Raw genomic sequence first — 21654 nt, 5'->3', positions numbered from 1 at the left:
TGTAAATTTGACTCTAATCTTGGTAACATAGAAAACAAAAAAAAAAAAAAAAAAAAAAAAAAAAAACTAGAAAGACTATAGGTGTGGTGATGCAGGTGTTTGGTTCCAGTACTCAGAGATCAGACATTTTGACCTTTTGGTCAACCTGGTCTATACAAGTTCCAGGACAGCTAGAGCTATATAGTGACACCCCCGTCTTTAAGGACAAAACAACAAAACTAACTAAGAAAGGAAGAGAAAGAATAAATTGTACTTTAAATATGTAAGGTTATCAGAAAAAAAAAAAAACAATAAAATCACTTCTCTCAATAGAGAAAAGCATGAGCATTTCTCTTAGTATGTAACTCTCCCTAAACTATTTTCTTTTACCTTTTTAAAATGCATTGCAGAAAGTGTAAAACATGTTCATTTCATTCTTTCCATGAACCTGAGTAGCCCATGCTTTTAGCTCACAGTCAAGTGTAATATGAGACAGTTCTCCTGGTGTATTCCACAATGGCTTCTTTAGTCCTGAGTAAGAGGGTCAGCTGTCCCAGTTTAATAAAGAAAGACCCATCTCCTAGGACATCTTTCAGTGCTAGGCAAACTAAAACAGTTAGTCACCTTAATCCTGAAAGTGAGTATCTCCAACCCTAGGTTAGGTTGGGGTAGGAAACATTTTAAAATGGAAGAAATGGATAAAAATGAGAAGTGCTAAGTATGATGGAAATACATTTTCTTTTTTGAAGTAGAATCTCACTCTGTAGCCCAAGCTGGCCTAAAACATAATTGTGTAACCTAGACTGTCCTTCATTTTGTGGCAATCCTCTTGTATTAAAGTACTCAAGTCCTAGAATCACTACCAAAATCCTTCACCACCCACCATATCCAGTTCACATCTTCCTTTTGAAGAATTTTACTGCACTTAGGAAATGCAGAGATCGGTGAGCTAGCTAATAGCAAGGGCTACACTGAGTGAGGGTTAGAGGTGAGTCTTAACCAGCCCAGCATTTGCACCTATGTTCTTTACAGCCCACATTGAAAGGCCCACAGTTTTGAATACTCTGAAAACATGGAACATTGTGCCCCATAAGGGATTTTGTTTCTTTGAAACAGGGTCTCACGTTGTGTAGTCTAGGCTGGTCTAGAACTCAAAGCAATCCACCTGCCTTAGGCTTCCAAGGACTAGGATTATAGGCATGAGCTACTATGCCCAGCTAAGTTTGGGCTCAAAGAGATATTCCTTTCCTGCACTGGGTAACTTTATTTAAGCAAGTGGAGAAGTGAACATGTCCCATGTGGGTGCTGTTTGAAATTTAGATCATTCTACACATCATTTGTCTCTCTCTGGAGTGAGGCCTGGGAGTGAGGTTTCACATCAACCCCTCCGTGCAGCCTAGGGTTTGCCTCAGCAAACTTCATTTCCTTCTTTAATCTTGTTCTTGGCTTCTCACTGTACAGAGAAGTGTGGGAAATGGAACTGGATAGACTCAAGAATCAGGATGGTGAAATCAACCGGAATATTATGGAAGAGACAGAGCGGGCCTGGAAAGCAGAGGTAAGAAGAGACAGTGTCTTCCTTCAGAGCCTGGGTTTTGTGCTTCCAGGAGCTATACAGTTTTGATACTAGAGTATTAGAAGCCTGGGAACATTTGTTCTAACTGCAGGTAGTTTGTGATTATTAAGTTAACAAGTTCTCTCTCCCTCCCCCCTCCCCCACCCCACCCCTCTCTCTCTGGTGTGTGTGTGTGTGTGTGTGTGTGTGTGTGTGTGCGCGCGCGTGCACATGTGTGTTTTCCTTAGATCCTGTCACTAGAGAGCCGGAAGGAGTTGCTGGTGTTGAAACTGGAAGAAGCAGAAAAAGAAGCAGAACTTCATCTGACTTACCTCAAGTAAGTGTCTCCCTCTAAGGCCTAGCCTGGCAGGCCTGGCTTGCATCTATCTTCACAAGACTTTTTTTGTTTTGTTTTGTTTGTTTTTCGAGACAGGGTTTCCTGGCTTTCCTGGAACTCACTGTGTAGACCAGGCTGGCCTCGAACTCAGAAATCCACCTGCCTCTGCCTCCCAAGTGCTGGGATTAAAGGCGTGTGCCACTATGACCCGGCTCTTCACAAGACTCTTAAGGCCATATCTGTGTGTGTACCTGCAATCGCTCAAGGGTTTCTCTTCCATGTTCTTTCTGCACTTTCTCACTCTTTCCTCTTCTTATAGCTTTATACTTTTTATCACTGTATTTCTGATTGAGCAAATACTCTCTGCTAAAACTATAATTTAGGTCTTTGGAGCTCTGTTTCTTCCATGCCATTTCTCCTCTGTCTGCCCTGGGATTTAGAGGATCCCTATAGCATGGCAGGCAGGCAAGAATCCTCTTTGTGGGATGATGTCATGAACCAGTCATGGTGTTACTTTCCTGTAATCCCAATACTTGGGAGTCTGAGGCAGGAGGAGTGAAAGTTTCAGGCCAAGATGATCTACATGGGAGACCCTGTCTCAGACAGAAAAGTGGTACCATTTATGTGAAGCAGATGACTTAGAATCTTGGGTTTCTCTAGCATTTTCTCCCACCTCTTTTTTCAAGGACCATTACCCAACAACTGTGTCTCAGCATAGAACTGGAGTTCAGGGCAAAAACCCAGGCTCTGGCAGCCCTGCCAGGCTATGCTCAGTCACTCATCTCAGTCAACCAGTTAAAGAGATTAGTGATGGGGGAAAAGCAGAGAAGATGTAATCAATATGGCTACATTGGGAAGGATAATAAAGGGACCCAGAAATGCCAAAATTACTTTTGGAGTACCAACATGAGTTTTAGGTTCATCTGTTTATATAAGGACTTTTTATTCTTATTTATGTATGTATGTTTGAGTGTATGCACATGTGTACAGGTACACACAGACAGACGCCAGGGGTGTCAGATGTCTACAGTTGGAGTTATAGGCAGTTGTGTAGTGCTCAATGTGAATGCTAGGAACCAAACTTTATTCTTCTGCAGGAGCAGCAAGCAATATTAACTGCTAAGACATCATCTCTCCAATCCTAGAGCTTTGCTTGAGATAGGATGTTGTATAGTCAGGCTGCCTGGAACACGTGATTCTTCTCCCTGTACTTCAGAATGTTTGGTTTATAGGTTTACATCACCACATGGCACTGAACTTCAGGTTTAAATAGAGGAGATATTGAGGCAAGGGACAAGAGGTGTAAATAATTAACCAGTGTGGCTCAAGATGTGCTCTCATTGATATTTGTCTTGTACTTGTTCTGCAGGGTGATCTGAAGAAGTCCCATAGCTGCCGTCACATGAGGGGGTTAGTCTGGTTCCTACAAGATGACCCCTTCTACTCTAGGGTACAGGCTAACCGTCGTGGATAATTGCCCTCATCAGGAGGGGACAGGTTTTTTTTTTTTTTCAAAATTTTTTTTTTTTAAAGATTTATTTATTTATTTATTATATGTAAGTACACTTCAGACACTCCAGAAGAGGGAGTCAGATCTTGTTACGGATGGTTATGAGCCACCATGTGGTTGCTGGGATTTGAACTCCGGACCTTTAGAAGAGCAGTCGGGTGCTCTTACCCACTGAGCCATCTCACCAGCCCTTTTTTCAATTTTTTATTAGATATTTTCTTCATTTACATTTCAAATGCTATCCTGAAAGTCCCCTATACCCTCCCCCCAGGAGGAGACAGTCTTATATTGGAAGTTTTATTCTTCCTGGAACCCTGGTGACTGTGACTTCAGGACAGTTGTCTCTGTGCCATCATCATCAAAAGGAAGAGAGTACTATAGATTAGATACTTGCTGATAGGTAGCATAGGAGAGCTAAGTGACATGCCAGTGCAGAGGCATGCACACTGGGACACAAAGAGGAAACACACAAAATGAAGGCAGAAGTGCTGAGCTATCATCTTTTAGTTACCATGAAAGACCAAGTATAGGGGCAATGCTTTTTGGCCCAAACTGTTTCTAAGCCTGTATTTTCCATATATCAAGAATTGATTGTCGCTGGGCATGGTGGTACACGCCTTTAATCCCAGCACTCGGGAGGCAGAGGCAGGCAGGCAGATTTCTGAGTTCAAGGCCAGCCTGGTCTACAAAGTGAGTTCCAAGACAGCCAGGACTATACAGAGAAACCCTGTCTCGAAAAACCGAAAAAGAAAAAAAAAAAAAAAAGAAAAAAAGAATTGATTGTCAGTCAAGTGGTAGTGACAGTGAACAGCTTTAATCCCAGCATTTGGGAGGCAGAGAGGTAGGCATATCTCTATGAGTTCAAGGGTAGCCTGGTCTACAAAGCAAGTTCCAGGACAGTTAAGGCTATATATATATAGAGAGACCCTGTTTTGAAAAACAAACAAACAAACAAAGGATTGTTTGATTGTTATTGTTTTGTTTTATGAATTCTATGAATTCTTTGTGTTTTGAAAGGTCAACTCCTCCAACACTAGAGACAGTTCGTTCCAAACAAGAGTGGGAGACAAGACTGAATGGAGTTCGGATAATGAAAAAGAATGTTCGGGTAGGTATAGTTAGCAATGATGATTCAGTCAGCCCCATTTGTACTTAACCTCTCCTGACAGTAGGTTGTTAGGCAGCCTTTGCACTGCTGCACAAAGCTGCTCCACTCTCCTGTGGGTTCCAAGGTCCACTCAGCCTAGCAGTGGAAGACAATCCTTTCTCTTCCTTTTGTTCCAGGACCAGTTTAATAGTCATATCCAGCTAGTGAGGAATGGAGCCAAGCTGAGCAGCCTTCCTCAGATCCCTACCCCAACTTTGCCTCCACCACCCTCAGAGGTAAGAGGAGTCACTCCCTCCTGTGTGTGGTGTTAGCAGAATCACAGTTGTCTCTTGCTCTTTTTTTTTTTTTTTTTCCGAAACAGGATCTCTCTGTGTAGCCCAGGCTGGCCTCGAACTCAGAAATCCGCCTGCCTCTGCCTCCCGAGTGCTGGGACTAAAGGTGTGCGCCACCACTGCCTGGTCTGCTTGTTCTTTTAACAAAGACATTGGGACCATCCTTAGTGCCAGAGTGCAAGAGTTGCTCATTGATTTCTGCAGTTTTCTCTCTTAAAAAAAAACATTGTTTTGATTTGATGTGTAGTTTTGGCTGTCCTGGAACTATGTAGACCTGGCTGGTCTCGAACTTACATAGATCTGCCTGCCTCTGCCCCCTGAATTGCTGGGATTAAAGGCATGCACCACTACCACCACCACCCAACTCCTAAAAATTTTTTGTATGTCTATATTTACATAATGTATGTGTGAATGCATGCTTGTATATATGTGCACATTTGGTGTGTGTGTGTGTGTGTGTGTGTGTGTGTGTGTGTGTGTGTGTGTATGTTCCCATATACTTTGGCCAGAAGTCACTGTTGGGTTACTTTCTAACTTTTAGGGTTTGTTTGTTTGTTTGTTTGTTTGAGACAAGGTCTTACTCAGTATGAGTAATTCATTATGTAGACCAGGCTGGCCTCAGATTCACAGAGCTGCATCTGCCTGCTGAAACTAATGATATGCATTTACCACACCTAGCCTGTCTACCTTATTTTTGAGACAGGGTCTCTTGCTGAACCTAGAACTCAGGGATTAGCTAAACTGGCTAGCCACTATGGGGATCTGCTTGTCTCTGCCCCTACAGCATTAGTGTTACAGATATATGCCCCACTACAGGCTTTTATGTGGATGTTGGGATGTGAACTCAAGTCCTTACGCTTGCAAGGCAGGTACTTTACCAACTAAACCATCTCCTTGTCCTTTGCTCCAGTTCCTAATCTTTTCTCCCCATCTCTTTTGTCGTCTACCTCTTCCCGTTTGCAGGCAGATTTCATGCTTCAAGTATTTCAACCCAGTCCCTCTCTGACCCCTCGGATGCCCTTCTCTATCGGGCAGGTCACTATGCCTATGGTTATGCCCAGTGCGGATCCTCGCTCTTTGTCTTTTCCGATCTTGAACCCTGCCCTTTCCCAGTCCAGCCAACCTTCCCCACCTCTTCCTGGCTCCCATGGGAGAAATAGCCCTGGCTTGGGTTCCCTGGTCAGCCCTCATGGTCCACACATGCCTCCTGCTGCCTCCATCCCGCCTCCCCCAGGCTTGGGTGGTGTTAAGGCTTCTACTGAAACTCCCCGGCCCCAACCAGTAGACAAACTGGAGAAGATCCTGGAGAAGCTGCTGACTCGGTTCCCACAGTGCAATAAGTAAGTGTCATTAAGGATCGGTTCAGCTATCTGTCAGAGAAATGCTTATGGTTTGAAATAAGGAGGTTGTGTGGATGTTCCCATGAAAACTGATTTTATTTCCCTCAACATTGTTTTTTCTCAGGGCCCAGATGACCAACATTCTTCAGCAAATCAAGACGGCACGTACCACCATGGCGGGCCTGACCATGGAGGAACTAATCCAACTGGTAGCCGCACGACTGGCAGAGCATGAACGGGTGGCATCAAGCACTCAGGTAAGAGGAGCCTCCGGGAGAAAACTTAGGCCTGCCGAGAGGTTGAGGAGGAAGCCAACCGGAATATCTGGATGTGAGGAGATCAGAGCAAGGAGTATCTGCTCTGCTTTTTTAATCATTAAAAGTGCATTTCTTTCTTTCTTTTTTAATCAAATTTGTGTGTGTGTGTGTTGTGTTGTGTTGTGTTGTGTGGAAGTCGAAAGACAACTTGTGGGAGTCCCATTTTCTTCTACCATGTGAGTTCCAGGAATTGAGCTCAGGTCATCAAGCTTATGTGCAAGCGAGCACCTTTGCCCTCCGAGTCATCCTGCTGGCCCAGTTTCTTTTTTGATACATGCTATTGCTCAGACTCTCTTCCCTCACTCTGAAATTATTTCTACCCACAGCCACTTGGTCGGACCTGGGCTTTGCACCCTGCTCCTCTGGCCCAAATCAGTCCCCCAATGTTCTTGCCTTCTGCCCAAGTTTCATACCCTGGAAGGTCTTCACATGTAAGACTCTTTTCTTTTAACACTGGGATGCGGAGAAGCACAGGGTGAGGAGGGAATGGGCTACAGGTAAGGATGCTAGAGGACACCATCGTCTCCACAGCAGGGTTGTTTGCAGCCCTACAGGGAACCCGCTGCAAGGACTTTAGGCAGAAAGTAGGTTAGGACTTGTGTTTCTTTTGCTGAAGAATAGTTTTTGCTTCATGAAACAAACAGATGGAGTCATGAGCATAGCAGGCAAGGTGACCCAGAGGTTGGCTAGTTGTGACCAGCATTCTTGTTCCACAGGCTCCACCCACTTGTAAGCTGTGTCTGATGTGTCAGAAACTTGTCCAGCCCAGTGAGCTGCACCCCATGGCCTGCACCCACGCGCTACACAAGGAGGTGGGTATTGTATGACATTTTGGCTTCTACTCTGACAGCTGAGGTAATTTTTCTTGATTATTTTACTAAGTTGATCCTCATCATTAGTATGTAGTCATAAAGTTTCCAGTCATCTCTGACCTCGCCATCATCAGAGGCGAAGCTAGAAGCTCATAGCTAGAAGAATCTGCAGCTAGAAACTCATAGATTTTTACTCCATTCTCTGCAGGTGACTCATAAGCAACTTCTCCTTAAACACTGATAACATATTTTCTTGGATATGCTTTGCTTGAGCTGAGAGGAGTGATAGGGCCTGAATAGGGGATTAGTCACTGCAGTACCAGAATAGTTTGATGGCGTGCCACCTTTACTGACAGACTCACAGGTTAACCCCTGCAGCAGCAGGTGACTCCTTCTTAACTATTTTATTTCGTTCATTTTGTTTTTCCAAGTAGAAACTGGGTTAACATCTAAATTCTTCCAACTCCTTATGTAGGTAAGAATGACCTTGAACTTTTTTCTTTAACCTTGAACTTGTGATCCTCTTGCCCCCACCTCCTGAGTGCTGAGATTACAGGTGTGTGTTGTCACACCTGGTTTCTGTGCTATTGTGGATCCAACCCATGGCTGTCTGCATGCTAGGCAAGGACTGGGAACTACATCTTTAGCCCAGCATTTATATTGTTGATAAGAAAAGACTCTGAGGCCACACACTCATACATTGAGTACATATTTTTTTAACAGTAGAAAAAAAGACACCTATGTTAACCTCAGGCTTCCATGCACATATGCACATGCACTAGCATGTTTTCATACTAACAAGTGCATACAGCACACAACACACAGAAAGACCACTGAAATGGCCCTGCTAGTTCATCTGATCTCTGAGAATTTTTGAAAGTTAGATCTTGTGATCTTTAATGGCACTCTCTGCTAACCTTACTTTGTTTTCCCAGCTAAGTCTGAGGTATATGTGTGTCTCTTTCTTTCCAGTGTATCAAATTCTGGGCCCAGACCAACACAAATGACACTTGTCCCTTTTGCCCAACTCTTAAATGATGGACCCGACTGGGGAGGAAGAAGAGGAGAAACGGATGTGAACAGGAAGCGCGGGTTCAAGATTTCTAAAACTCTCTATATTTATACAGTGACATATACTCATGCCGTGTACATTTTTATTATATAGGTAATGTGTGTATAGAAAGTCTGTATTCAAATGTTCGGAATGAAAGTATGTATATAATGCAGAAACACCCCTTTTCCCCCCTCATCTTGCAGTTTTTTGGGGGATGCAGGCTGTAGGAATATATGATGTTTAATTTGGCCTTGAAATCATGACCCCTGCATAGGGCTGTTGTCTAACCCATCTAGGAAGCTGCTGTTGCTCTAAGGCCATCCTGCTTTGATTTGTCCCAGCCTCTAGTCCATTTTTATAAGGCTCGTGTATGCAGATGTGAAGTCTGGTGCTCAGCTGCTGTGCATCCAGATGCTGGCCTTGCAGGGGCCTCCAAACCTTGGTGTTAGTTTAGCCACTCTACTCCAATAGACAAAATGATACTGACTGAGGGGAACAAATGTAACTCTGATAGTTTGATTCTTCATTGAACATTTTACTGTGTTAATGCTCATTATTTATACATTGATATCAGGTATACAGGATATTCTGTTTTATGTCAGTAAAATCCACAGTCCAAGAACAACAAAATCAGGTTCCATATCTCCCACCATCTTCTGTCTACTCTGCTTTCTAGATAGAAAAGCACCATTCACAGATTTTTTTTTCCCCCTGGGCCAAGCCACCATCCCTTGTTGCCACTGGTTTGGCCTCTTCTAAGCACTGACCGGCCAGGCTTGCAAAGTGCTCACCCTTCCCATTCCTCTGGTTTCCTAATCTAGCTATCCCCTCCCCACAAAGGTTAAGGCAGTTGGTTCACCACCAAGTGATTTGGTGATGTTAGGTGAGCTCCAGACAGGCACTGGGGTGAGATGTCTGTGCAAAATTACTTGCAGAATAATCATGGGATGTTGGACTTCATTTGTCAATGAAGAATGCTATGAAGGATACAATCCCTGTCTAGAATATGGTGGAGACAGTGAGATGAAGAGAGGTGGTACAGTCGAAAGCTATGCTTTGTGGAGTCCCATCTGGGGGAAGATAGGTTTTCCACCTCCACTTACTGAGTACTTCTGGTTTTCGTGTCTGAGACAGCTGTGGCTCTGAGAACCTTGAGTCTTTTCCAATCTTTATCTTTACTCCTACATGAAATGGCTTTAATTACCTTCTTTTTCAGAATTAAACAAGTGTTAATTGAGAAAAACAATGCACCTGGGGGAAGGGCCACAAAACATTATGCTCCTGACAATTGATGTTCCCATCCTGGGACTGGGGGTGCTCATTGAGCCTAGCAGTTTCTATTAGGATGGCAAAGACGGTGTCCTTTCTGAACTAAGTTCTCTTGTGTTTGTCTCTGCCTTGCCTATGAGCTCATGGATGAATTCTTTTCTCTTGCCTTATTGTCCAGGTTGATAAGCATGTTTAGGGGTGGACTTCCCCGGGTTACCTTGGCATCTTTAAGGGGGAATGGCCTGAGTCTTCAACTTTTTAGAGGTCAGGTGACCCCTCTCTTTGGTGATGAAGCACTTCCGTCTCCCTGTCTCCGGTTCGGTGGTGCTTGAACAGGAAAAGGTGGCAAAACAGAAACCTACTTCCTTTGTTTATTTCATGTGGCAGATTCATTTTCTGTCTTAAGATTGCTCTCTCCCTTCACCTGTGCAGCATCCAGCACTAGCTATGTAGTACCTCATTGTCACCAGAAAACTGTACACTGAAAGTGAACATAAAGAATGTTGTGTTTAGTTCAACAGAGTGGCACAAGCCTGTAATCATGGCATATGGGAGGTGGACACACAGGAGGGTCAGGAGTTCAAGGCTAGCCTGGGCTACATGAGACCATATCTCATCCTCCTGGCCCCTTCCCCTATAGACACACATACATTCACACACACACACACACACACACAGTTTCTATCGCAGAGTGGTGGCACACACCTGTAATCCTAGCACGCAGGAGGCAAAGGCAGGAAGGTTGCTACAAGTTTGAGGCCAGCCTGGTCTACATGAGATGCTGTCTGAAAGAAAGAAAAGAAAGAAAGAAAGAAAGAAAGAAAGAAAGAAAGAAAGAAAGAAAGAAAGAAAGAAAGAAAGAAAGAAAGAAAGAAAAGAAAGAGAAAGACAAACAGACAGAAAGACAGAAAAGAAAAAAAGAAAGTAAGGAAAAAAAACTACTTTTCTTTAAAAAAAAAAAAAAATCTTAGAAGCCAAAAGAGTAGAGAGGAAGAACAGCAGGAATGATGGGGCCAATCTGTCTCTCAGAGCGAGCCCCAGGAAGGCAGCATTTTGGAGAGTGGCCTCCGCAGTTGGAGCCTCCTTGTCACTGTGGCTCTATCTTTGCAGAGAAACACTCAGAGTCTGCCATGCCTGTTTGCATCACCTCTGCCTGTGGGCCTCAGTCCATACAGATGGTGGCAAAGCCCCACATGCAGTGGAGATAGGCCAGTCATTTTTCAGGAGACTTTGAAAATAGAGCTGTATAATACATATTTTTTACAAGCAAGAAGCTGTTGTCAAGATTTTTTCTGTTTTACATATTAGAGTTCATAATTTTATGATACAAAGAAGTTAACCATCAAAAGAAAAATAAATGCAAATTTTCCCCTTAAAAAAAAAAAAAAAAAAAAAAAAAAAATATAGGTAAAAAAAGTCTACAAAACCAACATAGCCATATCAATTTGTATTTCCTGAACACCAGTTACTAGGGTAAATAACAACTAGGTTGAATTCTTTTTTTTTTTTTTTTGCCCTGGAAAGAGATGGGGAAAAAGCCAGTTTTTCCCAACATGGGTAGAAATGATAAAGCAGAATGCAGCGTTTTCATGGTAGTGATCCTGGAAGCTTAATTACACTGTAGTTTTGAGCTGGAAGCAGACAGTCTCCATCTTCCTGGCAGTCTGTGGGTATGGGGTATTCCTACTCAGCCAGAGCAGCACCAGTGCGAGGGCAAGGAAGAGGACCCAGCTGGAAACTGTGACGCAGGATTCTTATTTTATTGGTTTATGGCTTGTGGGCAGCTGGCTAGGGCCAGCAACTCCAGAGGCCCTGCTAATGTCTCCTCCTCATCAACTGTTCCACGCTCAGCAGGTCCCCTGCCTGAAAGCAGTGTAGAGCGGACCAGGATAGAGTTCAGCGGTCATCCCGGGGAAACTCAGCTCTTCCCACTAACACTGGCTTCATGTCTGTTGTGTTAGAACTGACAGGGAAGAGGTGAGTGTGGCCCCCACTACCTAGCCCAAGAACCAGCCTGGGTACCCATGTACTATTGGAAGGGGCAGCAGAGAGCAGGACAGAAAGACTGCTCTGTCAGGAAAGAAGAGTAAGGAAGCCCTGAGGCTGCCATCCTTTCTCCGGGCAGCCTTGATACTGAAGGCAATGACATAGAACAGAAAGCCCTCTGTCTTACAGTTGCTGTTTAATACTAGCCAATGTGTAATGTTTCCTTAGCCAGATAAATAGAGGGGCCACTGGAGAGGGCAAGAGAGGAATGAACCCACTCAGTATTCCATAAAGAGCTTACCATTTTGTACCACTGGGCAAAAAGAAAGAAAATAAAAACAATCCAGGCAGAGGCAAGTCCATCAGCCCTAAGCTGCTGCGTGAATCTTGAGGGCTCTGCCTTTGCGGGCCAGAGAGGAGGGCTCTCCTGTCTGACCCTTTTAGCACCTTGGTTGGAGTGAACCTATGCTGGGAAGACCTTCCCAGCCCTATAGTATTCTAACTGTTGTCCCATAGGGCACCTAAGACCTTGGGGTTGGGACATTTTGGTGCCACTTAGCATGTTGAAGAAGCAGAGAGAGACAGGTGGAATTAACAAGATAGGAATTCATCTGTCCAGTGGGACTTTGCTCGTGAGCACTGTTTCTCTAAGAGTGTTAAAAAGAGCTCTTTGGCTAATCAGCCCCCCCCCCCCATTTCATTTCAGTTCAGACTACGACCACTGACACATTGGGGAATGATACCTCTTAGTCCAAATGGGCTTCTGTCTTGGAGATGAGTCTAAACTTGGGACCAGGAAGTTATCAGAGTTCTGCCTTTCCCAGCTTTGCTACCGTCTCCTTCCTGTCTCCATCCTATCCTGTCTCCTCATCTTGACTGCCCCCAGGAGTACAAACATTGGCATCGCATAGGTTCTTGTTTATCTCAAGACACAGTCTTTGTACCAGTGTAGGCTTGAGTCTGCAGTCCCTATCACTAAAGCAGCTGGCAAACTGCATTTTCTTCTGCTGACTTGGGCCAGCAGGGAAATGAGATTGGCCCTTTCTCTGCCAGGGTACCACAGGGACACATGCCAGGTAGCCTGAGTACTTCTGGAAGGACATAAAGAATACTTTTGGTTGGAGACTTTAAAGGTTGCTGGGCAGAGGGTCAGGGCTGAAGCTTCAAGCAGCAAAATTTCCAACTCAAGTTTGTGGTGCCTAAGGGTATTCCTGCCACCAGAACGCTGCTTCCTTCCCTCGCCTGTGTTCTACAGGTGCAAGCCCTGTAATCCAGCTTGCCCGCTTTCTCTGTTCTGTCACGCAGAAACATTGGCAGGTCGGTGAGGGGCTTGAGGTGCTCTGGCCACAGGTACCATCCATAGCTCCAACTCATGTGACCAAAGGGAACCACCCAGATGTGGTCCAGGGGCGTCTCCGTCATCTGCCCACGGGCCTCCTTACTTGAGCAGGGAGATGTCATCAGCAAAGTCATCGTGCTGGTGGCGCAGGCAGCGCAGGCAGCGCCACTGACATACCATGAGGCAGAGTGGCAACATGAAGAGGGCACAGATGGCTGCCATGACATAGGCTATGGTCATAAGTGTCGACTCATCTGTCTGGGGAATGTTGTAGCCACAGTCTTCCATGTCTGCCGTAACAAACGGACCTTCCACTGCCGCCGTCCTGAACTCATCGTGCACTGGAGAGGGTGGAGATGAACCGGTAGCTGTTACTGTCATAGAGTAGTTTAGGTTATACAATTAAAAGAACTTCCTGACAGGGACCCCTTGGAATCCACCCAAGTGAGGCTGTGCAGAGCCCAGCTTGGACAGAGTGAGTAGCAGGTGGGGAAGCTAGTACTAAGGGAGGGTGTTTCTCCTCCCAGGACCTTGGGAGCTGCAGGCCTCTCCCATTCTCACATCCAGTAGAGGTGATACCAAAGCCAACAGGTCCGAGTTGACCACAGTCTAGCTCCTTCCACACAGAGCAGACCTACCTGTCTCCAAGAAAATCCGACCACAAAGCCCTGGCCCTTTTCTGCAGTAGTACTCAGCTTTACTGTGGGCGGGCAGCCACCCTTGCAGCTAGTATTTCCAAGTGCCTGTGAAGCTCTAGCTGCTATCAGTTTCCAATAGTGGTTTCCCCACCAGGCGTGTTCACCAGAGCAAGCCTTAGCCCTAGCTCTCACACATGGTTGATTAGCCAGAGGCAGCTACTACTACAACCTCCCAAACAAAGAGATCTGGGTATTAGCTGCTGACAGCAAGAACATGAGCAGACTGACTCCACACCCTCCTCACCATGGCAAGCGCTGACAGCAAAGCCAATTCGCTTTCGGGCTCGATCGAAGACAACATAGAAGCCTTCCATGATGACGGCTCCCATAACAGTGCCCGTGGACGACTGTGAGACGGCAAACTTGTAACAGTCGTCTTGGGATGTGGCCACGTCCTCCACCGGCCGTAGGTATTGCTAGGGGTAAACAGTCGCAGGGTGAGAACATGTCTGATTCTTCCTGCCTTCCTCTGCTTTTCAGTCTCACACTTCACTCTTCCCCAAGCCCTGAGATGTTGACTCTTCTGAGACCCCTTTACCACCACACATTCATTTCATCTTTCAAGTTGTAGCAAGCTATGTCTTGTTACATACTTTGTTTACTTCTTGGCACCCCACTGTCTCAGCTTGGGGACATACCTGAGGAAGGATGGTGATGCGGAAGGACTGATTGGTGACTTCACCCATGAGGTAAAGTGAAATGACTGGGAAAATGTTCCAAGGGGTCGTGCCTGCTTGCCAGCACACCAGCTGCTCCCCTAGCCAAAAGCCATCCGGGAACTTCTCCGTCTGTTGACAAGAGAGGAATGTGAAGCCTTGGCCTATTCCACCATCTCTTCTTTTGTGTTCAGAATCGCAGTGACAGTACCACTGTGTGCTTTTCCAGGGAATTTTCCAAAGTAGCAAAGGTAAACTGAAGTCTACGGAGCAGGAGGAGCAAGTGAGATACTGGGCTCATAGAGCTGTACTAGGGTGACTGGGCGTGGTCACACTGCTTATGGTCTCAGAACTTAGAAGGCTGAGGTATGAAGTTGTCAAGTTCAAGGCTAACCTGGGCTACATTCTTGACCCCCATCTCAAAAAAAAAAGAGAGAAAGAAAGAAAGAAAAGAAAAAAAGGCATCTCAATGCCAAGTCAACCGACCAGTAGTTTGTAAGGGCCTGAGAGGAAGGATCTACGTATCTTTGGTGCTTGCTGAGGAGTGTGACTGTCACTGACCGAGGAGGCTGCCTTGATGGACTTAACAGCAGCTTCAAATACTTTCTTGGGCAATCGAAGGTTGGTGGTCCCACTGTCCACGATGCTCTTGTCATAGTTGTACTGGGGAGAGAAAGGGGAAGAGGTGGGAGGGGTGAATCTGACAGCTAAGCATTCTACTGGGGTTGGCATCTTAGCTTTCCCATTTTGTATGTGTGCGTCCTTGGGCAAGTTGCTTAACCTCTGTGTACCTGTTCTCTTGTTCTAAATTGAAGATAATAACAGTGCCTACCTCATGAGGTTACGATAAGGATTACATAAGTCAAAAGGCTGAAAGCACTAAGTAGGTCCTGGCAGATCCCAGGCACTTGGTAAGTACTAACGTGGTTACCTGTGTGGGTAGGTGTTCTCTAAATCTAAACAGAAATGCCTTGTGTGGTTTGTAACTTCTAGTACTTTTATGTAGTTATTCTCATTCACCATACATTATAATGGAGAGAAGGGTGGCTCAGCATGCACAAAGCCACAGGCTTGAGCTCTGATACTGCATGGTGGTATATGCCTATAGAGCACTTGAGAAAGAAAGGAGGACCAAGAGTTCAAGGTCATCTTTAGCTACCTACCAAGTCTGAGGTCAGCGTAGGCTACATGAGACCCTGTCTCAAAAAAAACAAAAAAAGGGGGCTGTTGAGATAGGTAAGGGCACCTGCTACCAAGTCTGATGACCTGAGTTCAACCCCAGGGAGACCCACTAGTTACTGAAAATTGTCCTCCAACCTCCATACACAAGGTGTGGCACATGCCCCATCCTCACCCCAATAAATCTAAAACAAAATCTAGGGAAAGAGACCCTGAATGTTGGCATTTGTGTATGCCAAGCATAAGGACTAACACTGTGTACATTGGCTTTGACCTTCACAGTTTGTGAGAACGCTTGTGTATTTCTACCTCTGCTTTATAGATGAGGAGTCTGGCACTGTAGTGAGGAGCCTGAGGACACTTAGTAACAGCAGGACTCTATCTAGTTAGGTCCAACCTCTGCCTCACAAAAGCCTTGCCCAAGGCTGAAGAGGCAGTGACTAGAGTCCAGAAAGGAACTCTTCCAGGTTTTCATTACTATACTTAAGCCATGTGGTCCAGGCTCTGTGACTGCTCTGCCAGGCCCCACCCTTCACCTTAGGGACTGCCTCGTGATTGCTGACCTCAGCACAGATCCTGTGCTTCCACCCTCATGGCTCTCATACACTGTGAGACTATCCCCTTACGCTCATGAGAATCCCCTCCATTCTATTACCTCCTTGCAGTCCATCTTGAGATCTTGACCATTGATTTCCACACGTACAATGATCACTTCATAATACCACTCCCGCCGGATGGGTGTGTACCAGAGACTGCCCGTGTAGAGTGAGTGGTCGATACCACCAATGATCTAAAAGAAAGAGACAGACACCTATGTCCTAGCACAGAAGGAAAGCAAGTTACCCAAGACTAAATAATAACATCAGCCATTTCTTGGGGTGCCAGGATTCTCTCTAATCTCCAATCATGCCCCATGCATGGTAATGTTTAGTTTCCTAAATGTGTTCAGGAGAAGAAACACATCAGGATTATTTGTATCAAAATCTATAGCCCTTGACAGAGTTATTTAAACCTAAGCTAGTACAATAAATGTGGAATGAACTGATTATATGCTGCTTTCATACATTTTCTTGTCTTTGCTTGTTGGAGAACTACTTGTTACTGTCCTAATTAATAAATGGGCTTGAACTGAGTCTGGTGGCATATACTTGGAAAATGGAAGGAATGAATGCTGCAGATCTGAGGCCAGCCTGGTCTGCATAGTGAGTCCTGGGTCAGTCACAGCTCCAGATACCAGCCTTAACATGCTCTGTTTTATTATTATTATTATTATTATTATTATTATTATTATTATTATTAATTTATTTTTATTTATTTATACAAGTACACTGTCGCTGTCTTCAGACATACTAGAAGAGGGCATCAGATCCCATTACAGATGTTTGTGAGCCACCATGTGGTTGCTGGGAATTGAACTCAGGATCTCTGGAAGAGCAGTCAGTGCTCTTATCTGCTGAGCCATCTCTCCAGCCCATTAAGGCTCTCTTAACAGAGTCCTTACAAACTGTTCTCAGACTCATACAGTAATCTACAGGACTAATTTTCATTTTCTTTGAAATGTACCTAATTGTTTCTGATCCCTTCCATGAGAGTTTCAACTCCTTTCAAGAACAGCAGTGAAGAAAAGGAAAGGAGGGAAGCAAGGATCAGGACTTTAAAGGGGTTTCTTGATTCCAGCCATGAGGGAGAAGGCACATGGCCCTCTGAGGGCCTACTCACCATGCTCCCTCCCACTGAGGCCAGTGCCTCAGTCTGGTTGAGGGGGAAGCCAGCGCCACAGAGCTGCAGGGAAAAGATGTTGGGAATGTGGGTCTGCTTCACCAGCGAGTCAAAAAAGGGCTCCAAAGAGTCGTCGGGCTGTGGCAGAGAGATACAGGAATAAATCTTCACACAGGGGCCTACCAGACAGGTTGGCTTCCTGTCTGTACTCAAGGGCAAAGTCAAAGCTTGGGTATGTTCCTCAGGATAGACCAAGGAGGTACTGAGCAAGGGTAAGAGATACTGCAGTGCAGTGGCAGGTGCTTCAAGGCCATAGCACCTTCCTTCATCCCCACAGGATTCACTTATTTCAGATTTGGGAACAGCCTCCTGTACCTGTAGTACCTATTCCTCTTCCTATATCATGTGTATGTGTCAGTGTGTGTGTGTGCGCGCGCGTGCGCACGAATGCATATATGCATGTGTCTGTGCACACACACATTTGGAGACCAAAGGACAATCTTGGATATTATTCTTGAGAATCTGTGTACCTTTAAGAATATTCCCTGTGTGTGCACTGGCCTGTGCAGCAAGGGTGTGAAGGTGAGAGAGAGGCCTGTGCAGAAATGAGTTCGTTCCTTCCACCACATGGCTTTTAGGCTTTGGCAGGGTTCCTAACACACCAAGTCATCTCACCAGCCCTAGCTTGTTTTGTTTTAAAATTGATTTTGTTTTTATGCTGGGCAGAAGTGGCACATGCCTTTTATCCTAGCACCTGGGAGGCAGGGGCAGGTGAATATGAGCTTATCCCCAGCCCAGTCTACATAGAGAATTCTAGGACAGCCAGGGCTAAACAGAGAAACTCTGTCTCCAAAAAAAAAAAAAAGTGTCTCTATGAATATGGGTGTTTTGCCTGTCTTTATGCCTGTGCACCATGCATGTGCTTGGTGCTTCTAAAGACCAAAAGAGGGCATTGGATCCCTGGAAGTGGAGTTGTGAACTGACACATGGGTGCTAGGAATCAACCCTGGGCCCCTTGGAAGAGCAGCAAGTGCTCTTAACTGCTGAGCCATCTCTCTAGCTGCATTCTACCTCGGTTTCTAAGGCAGGGTCTCTCATTGGCTGGGAACTTGTCTAATAAGCTAGGCTTAATGGCCAGGAAGCCCCAGGATTTCCTTGACCCTACCTTCTCAGAGCTGGGATTATAAGTATGTAGTATCACACCCAGCAGTTTTGAAAAGGTTAGTTGTGAGGATTAAACTCATGACTGCTGGGTAAGCACTGTTCTCACCGAGCCATCTCTCCAGCCCCGTGTTTACCCTTTCAGTCCATCCTTCCCCCTTCTCTCTCTTGGCTCCTTCCTTGTGTAGCATGCAATGAGCAACATGCAGGCAACAGGCTTGGTTCTCTCACCCTGGCAATCTCAGCATAGGCCAGCCCTAGGATGCCCTCCCAGTTGGAACCATTGATGAAGAACTTGTCCGATTCAGTGATGGCAGCAATGTTGGCACGCACAGTGACGTTGGGGCCATGAGGGATGCTCACCAGGTCGGTGCCCAGTTCCCCCTCCCACTTGCCCTGGGTGTAAGGCACATACACACCCTTTCGGAGGTCTCGGTATGTGCTGGACCTATAAAAAGGAAGCAAGGCTGTAACAATAGATGTGTGTCATCAGATATATTCCCAAATGCACTCTTTATGGCATTCTAGAGTCTGCTCAGCTGAACAACCCTAGTCCTGTCACCCAGAACAGAATGTAAAGCATCCCTGCAGATGGATAGTTATAGCTGGGGATTGCTCTCCTGTCCCCATAGTTTACATTGTTGGACCTGAAGCTCAGGCTAAAGAACAAGATGGGCTTTGTACATTGTGTCTGTGGCTGCTGCAAGGACAGCTATTGGACATCTCCTCCCCCACCCCAGATCCATCACGCTCTCAGAGAAAAGGAGCCATTGACTCTCTTGCTGCCTTGGGGCCCAGTGGTACCAACTGAGTGGTGGGGAGAGAACTAGGCAGAGTGACTGTGGAAGCCATGGAATAACCTCTACAGAAAATTTGAGCAAATATCCTGGCACAGCAGGCAGAGGCTGGAATCCACAAGAGTAATTGCACTCACTGCTGTGGAATGCCCTTACTGTTTCTCTTCATCATGTAACTACCCAGGGCTGACAGCACTGCATGAAAACTTACAATGGCTGCCCTCGCACTGATCTAACCCACATTCCTTCCCCAACTGTGTTCTTAGGGGAAAAGGAAGCAGGGCAGTGGTTTGTACGTTCCTACAAGTCCGAGGTTAGGGTGTAAGCCTATACTGTGTGGAGGCCACACCCTCCTCCTGTCTCATACAGACATACTGCCAGCACTAGATCCTCCTCACCACATCCTCAATCTGCTTTTATAACCAGTCTTTCACAACACTCCTCATGTCTCTCTTACATAAAAACCCATTCTAGCCCATCTCCCACCACCAAGCAGAACCCAGCTCGTGGCACTTGTAGTGGTACCCGGAGACAATTCAGTGGGGGTCATGAAAGACTCTTTCCTTCTTCTTTTCTGGCTCTTTAAAACTGAAGAGTACGTGTTTTGTTGTCTGTGGAGTATGTGCACAGGTGTGCATGCAGAGGCCAGAGGATAATCGCTCTCCATTTTATGTTTTGAGGCGGGGTCTCTCACTAAGCCTGAAGTTTCAGCTGTGCTGTCCAGAAAGCTAGACCTGCCTAGCTGAGCCTGCCAGTGTTGGGGCTACAAGCATGCAAGCCAGGGCAGGCTTTAGGTCGGTACTAGAACTTGACCTCAGTCCTCTTGCTTTCATAGTAAGTTCTTAGTCACTGAGCCATCTCCCAGCTCCCATTTTTTTTTTTTTTTTTTTGGCTCTTTGAGAGTTGCTGTGTAGTCTACACTAGTCTCCACAGTCCTCCAAATGCTGGGATTACTGGTATATTCCAACATGCCTAGTTCCTTCATCTTGCATAAATCATGTGTAAATACCCAGAGCCCCACAACCCCTGGTGAGAACATGGTGAAAGGCACTAACCACTAACCTGTTCAGCCTTCTAAACTGTAGACATGACAGTGGGTTGGCCCTACTGCCTGTTCATATAGACAGAAAATGAGATGGTTCGTGTTCTGCTCTGGGAGCCTAGGGGCAGAAGCACTCCATGTCTGCCCCTTAACCCACCCTTTCCCACACTGTCTTTCTTCCTGGCCCCAGCTGCCTTCTTTTGCTTTCCCCCTCCCTAGAAAGAAGAAAGGCTCTTGTTCTTGAACCCTCTCCCTCCCCTCCCCAGGACTTACAGCTGCCTCTGGTAGTAGCGATGCAGGAAAGGGTGTGGGGCAGCCCCCACTGCAAAGTTACTACTGCCCGTGTCCACCAGGATGTTGAGCTGTCAGAGAAAGGGGAGAGAAAAGACATTGCAGACAGATGGCTCTGGACCCACCGGCCTGTCCATGGAATAAGAGCAGTCAGGCCGACAGCACTGGCACCAAGGTCACAGACAAACTTTGAGGGTCCTCTTGAGCCTCAGAGACTGCACTTGTGTCTGCCTGTGTCACACTAGTGTTTCCTGTCACCTGATCGTCACTATTTCTCTCTGCCATCATGAGGCCTCTGCTGTGGCTGATCCACTCCATCTGACACTGGCAAGGAAAGATGTGTGGGATCAGTGGGTGGGGCACATTGGTACCCAGGTGTGTGTGTGGGACTCCATGCCCCACACTCATAATGTGGCTTCTCCTGAGTTACTTAAGCTTATGTGTGCCATCATCAGAAAGAATGGGGATCCAGGAGTGCCATGGCTGAGGGTTGACAGACAGCTGTGTCTGTGTCCTGGCTGTGTGTGCAGCTCTCTCCTAGCATCTCTGCTAGCGTGTCCCCTGCTCTACTGCTTGTGATCGACTCCTCTTAGTGAAAGGAATTGTATTCCTTTTCTTTTCAAAGAGGATCGGACCATTCTCTTTAAGTTGTGAAAACCAAAGAGAACGTTAAACTCATAAAAACCCAAATAAACTCTGTATCATTTGCTTTCAGTTACCTATGCTCATCACCGATTTTAGAAGTCGCTTAACTAATTTAAAAAAAAAAAAAGCCTCTTCTGTTTGGTTGCCCACCTTGGTAAGGGTTGTTCAGGAGTTTGGTTGTTGTTTTTAAATTGTTTTTCAAGCCTGGAGATACCTTCTAGGTCAAACTGGTTGAAACCACTGACCCTGGACTCACAAAAATGACCAGTAGGTAACCTTTTGATATCACAGAGCCAAAACCACAGTCCGCAAATCATGCCAATGTATGCATCCTGTGACGAGTCATGAAGTTTATGAATGTGCAGACTGCCCCTTATTTTACCTTCCCTTACCTGCAGTCACTTTCCACTGTGACTTGTCTTACCTTCCATCATGGTGACACATGCCTAAAGCCACTTAGGAAAGTATAAAAACGTATTTTGTGTTTCTGGTTCCTCTTCCTCCTCCTCCTCCTCCTCCTCCTCCTCC

The 21654-nt window shown here is 45.8% G+C and overlaps 2 protein-coding genes across 10 annotated transcripts in view; one reads left to right on the top strand and one right to left on the bottom strand.

The window, feature by feature from the left end:
- Rnf214 (ring finger protein 214) overlaps positions 1-10319 on the top strand; it is a 43069-nt gene extending 32750 nt beyond the window's left edge. For 6 of the 9 annotated variants that reach the window (XM_021207016.2, XM_021207017.2, XM_021207020.2 and 3 more), the window contains 8 exons: positions 1441-1537; positions 1783-1871; positions 4399-4489; positions 4666-4764; positions 5785-6161; positions 6286-6418; positions 7195-7290; positions 8263-10319. In XM_021207016.2, the coding sequence (XP_021062675.1) occupies positions 1441-1537; positions 1783-1871; positions 4399-4489; positions 4666-4764; positions 5785-6161; positions 6286-6418; positions 7195-7290; positions 8263-8328 (1048 nt within the window). In that variant the 3' untranslated portion in view covers positions 8329-10319. Of the gene's footprint in view, positions 1-1440; positions 1538-1782; positions 1872-4398; positions 4490-4665; positions 4765-5784; positions 6162-6285; positions 6419-6804; positions 6910-7194; positions 7291-8262 lie in introns of all 9 variants that reach the window. The other 3 variants (XM_021207014.2, XM_029543733.1, XM_021207015.2) reach the window with 2 other exon arrangements.
- Positions 10320-11780: 1461 nt separating this feature from the next.
- Bace1 (beta-secretase 1) overlaps positions 11781-21654 on the bottom strand; it is a 23122-nt gene continuing 13248 nt past the window's right edge. Inside the window, exons 2-9 of the mRNA XM_021206121.1 lie at positions 20464-20552; positions 18583-18799; positions 17191-17328; positions 16127-16261; positions 14854-14955; positions 14275-14424; positions 13881-14052; positions 11781-13279 (exon numbers count right to left, since the gene is read on the bottom strand). Of these exons, the coding sequence (XP_021061780.1) occupies positions 13038-13279; positions 13881-14052; positions 14275-14424; positions 14854-14955; positions 16127-16261; positions 17191-17328; positions 18583-18799; positions 20464-20552 (1245 nt within the window). The 3' untranslated portion in view covers positions 11781-13037. The remainder of the gene's footprint in view (positions 13280-13880; positions 14053-14274; positions 14425-14853; positions 14956-16126; positions 16262-17190; positions 17329-18582; positions 18800-20463; positions 20553-21654) is intronic.

Source organism: Mus pahari, chromosome 10 (assembly GCF_900095145.1).
Source record: "Mus pahari chromosome 10, PAHARI_EIJ_v1.1, whole genome shotgun sequence".
Classification (NCBI taxonomy): Eukaryota; Metazoa; Chordata; class Mammalia; order Rodentia; family Muridae; genus Mus; species Mus pahari.
The sequence above is the reverse complement of the archived record's forward strand: the minus strand, read 5'-3'. Positions and strand labels throughout refer to the sequence as shown.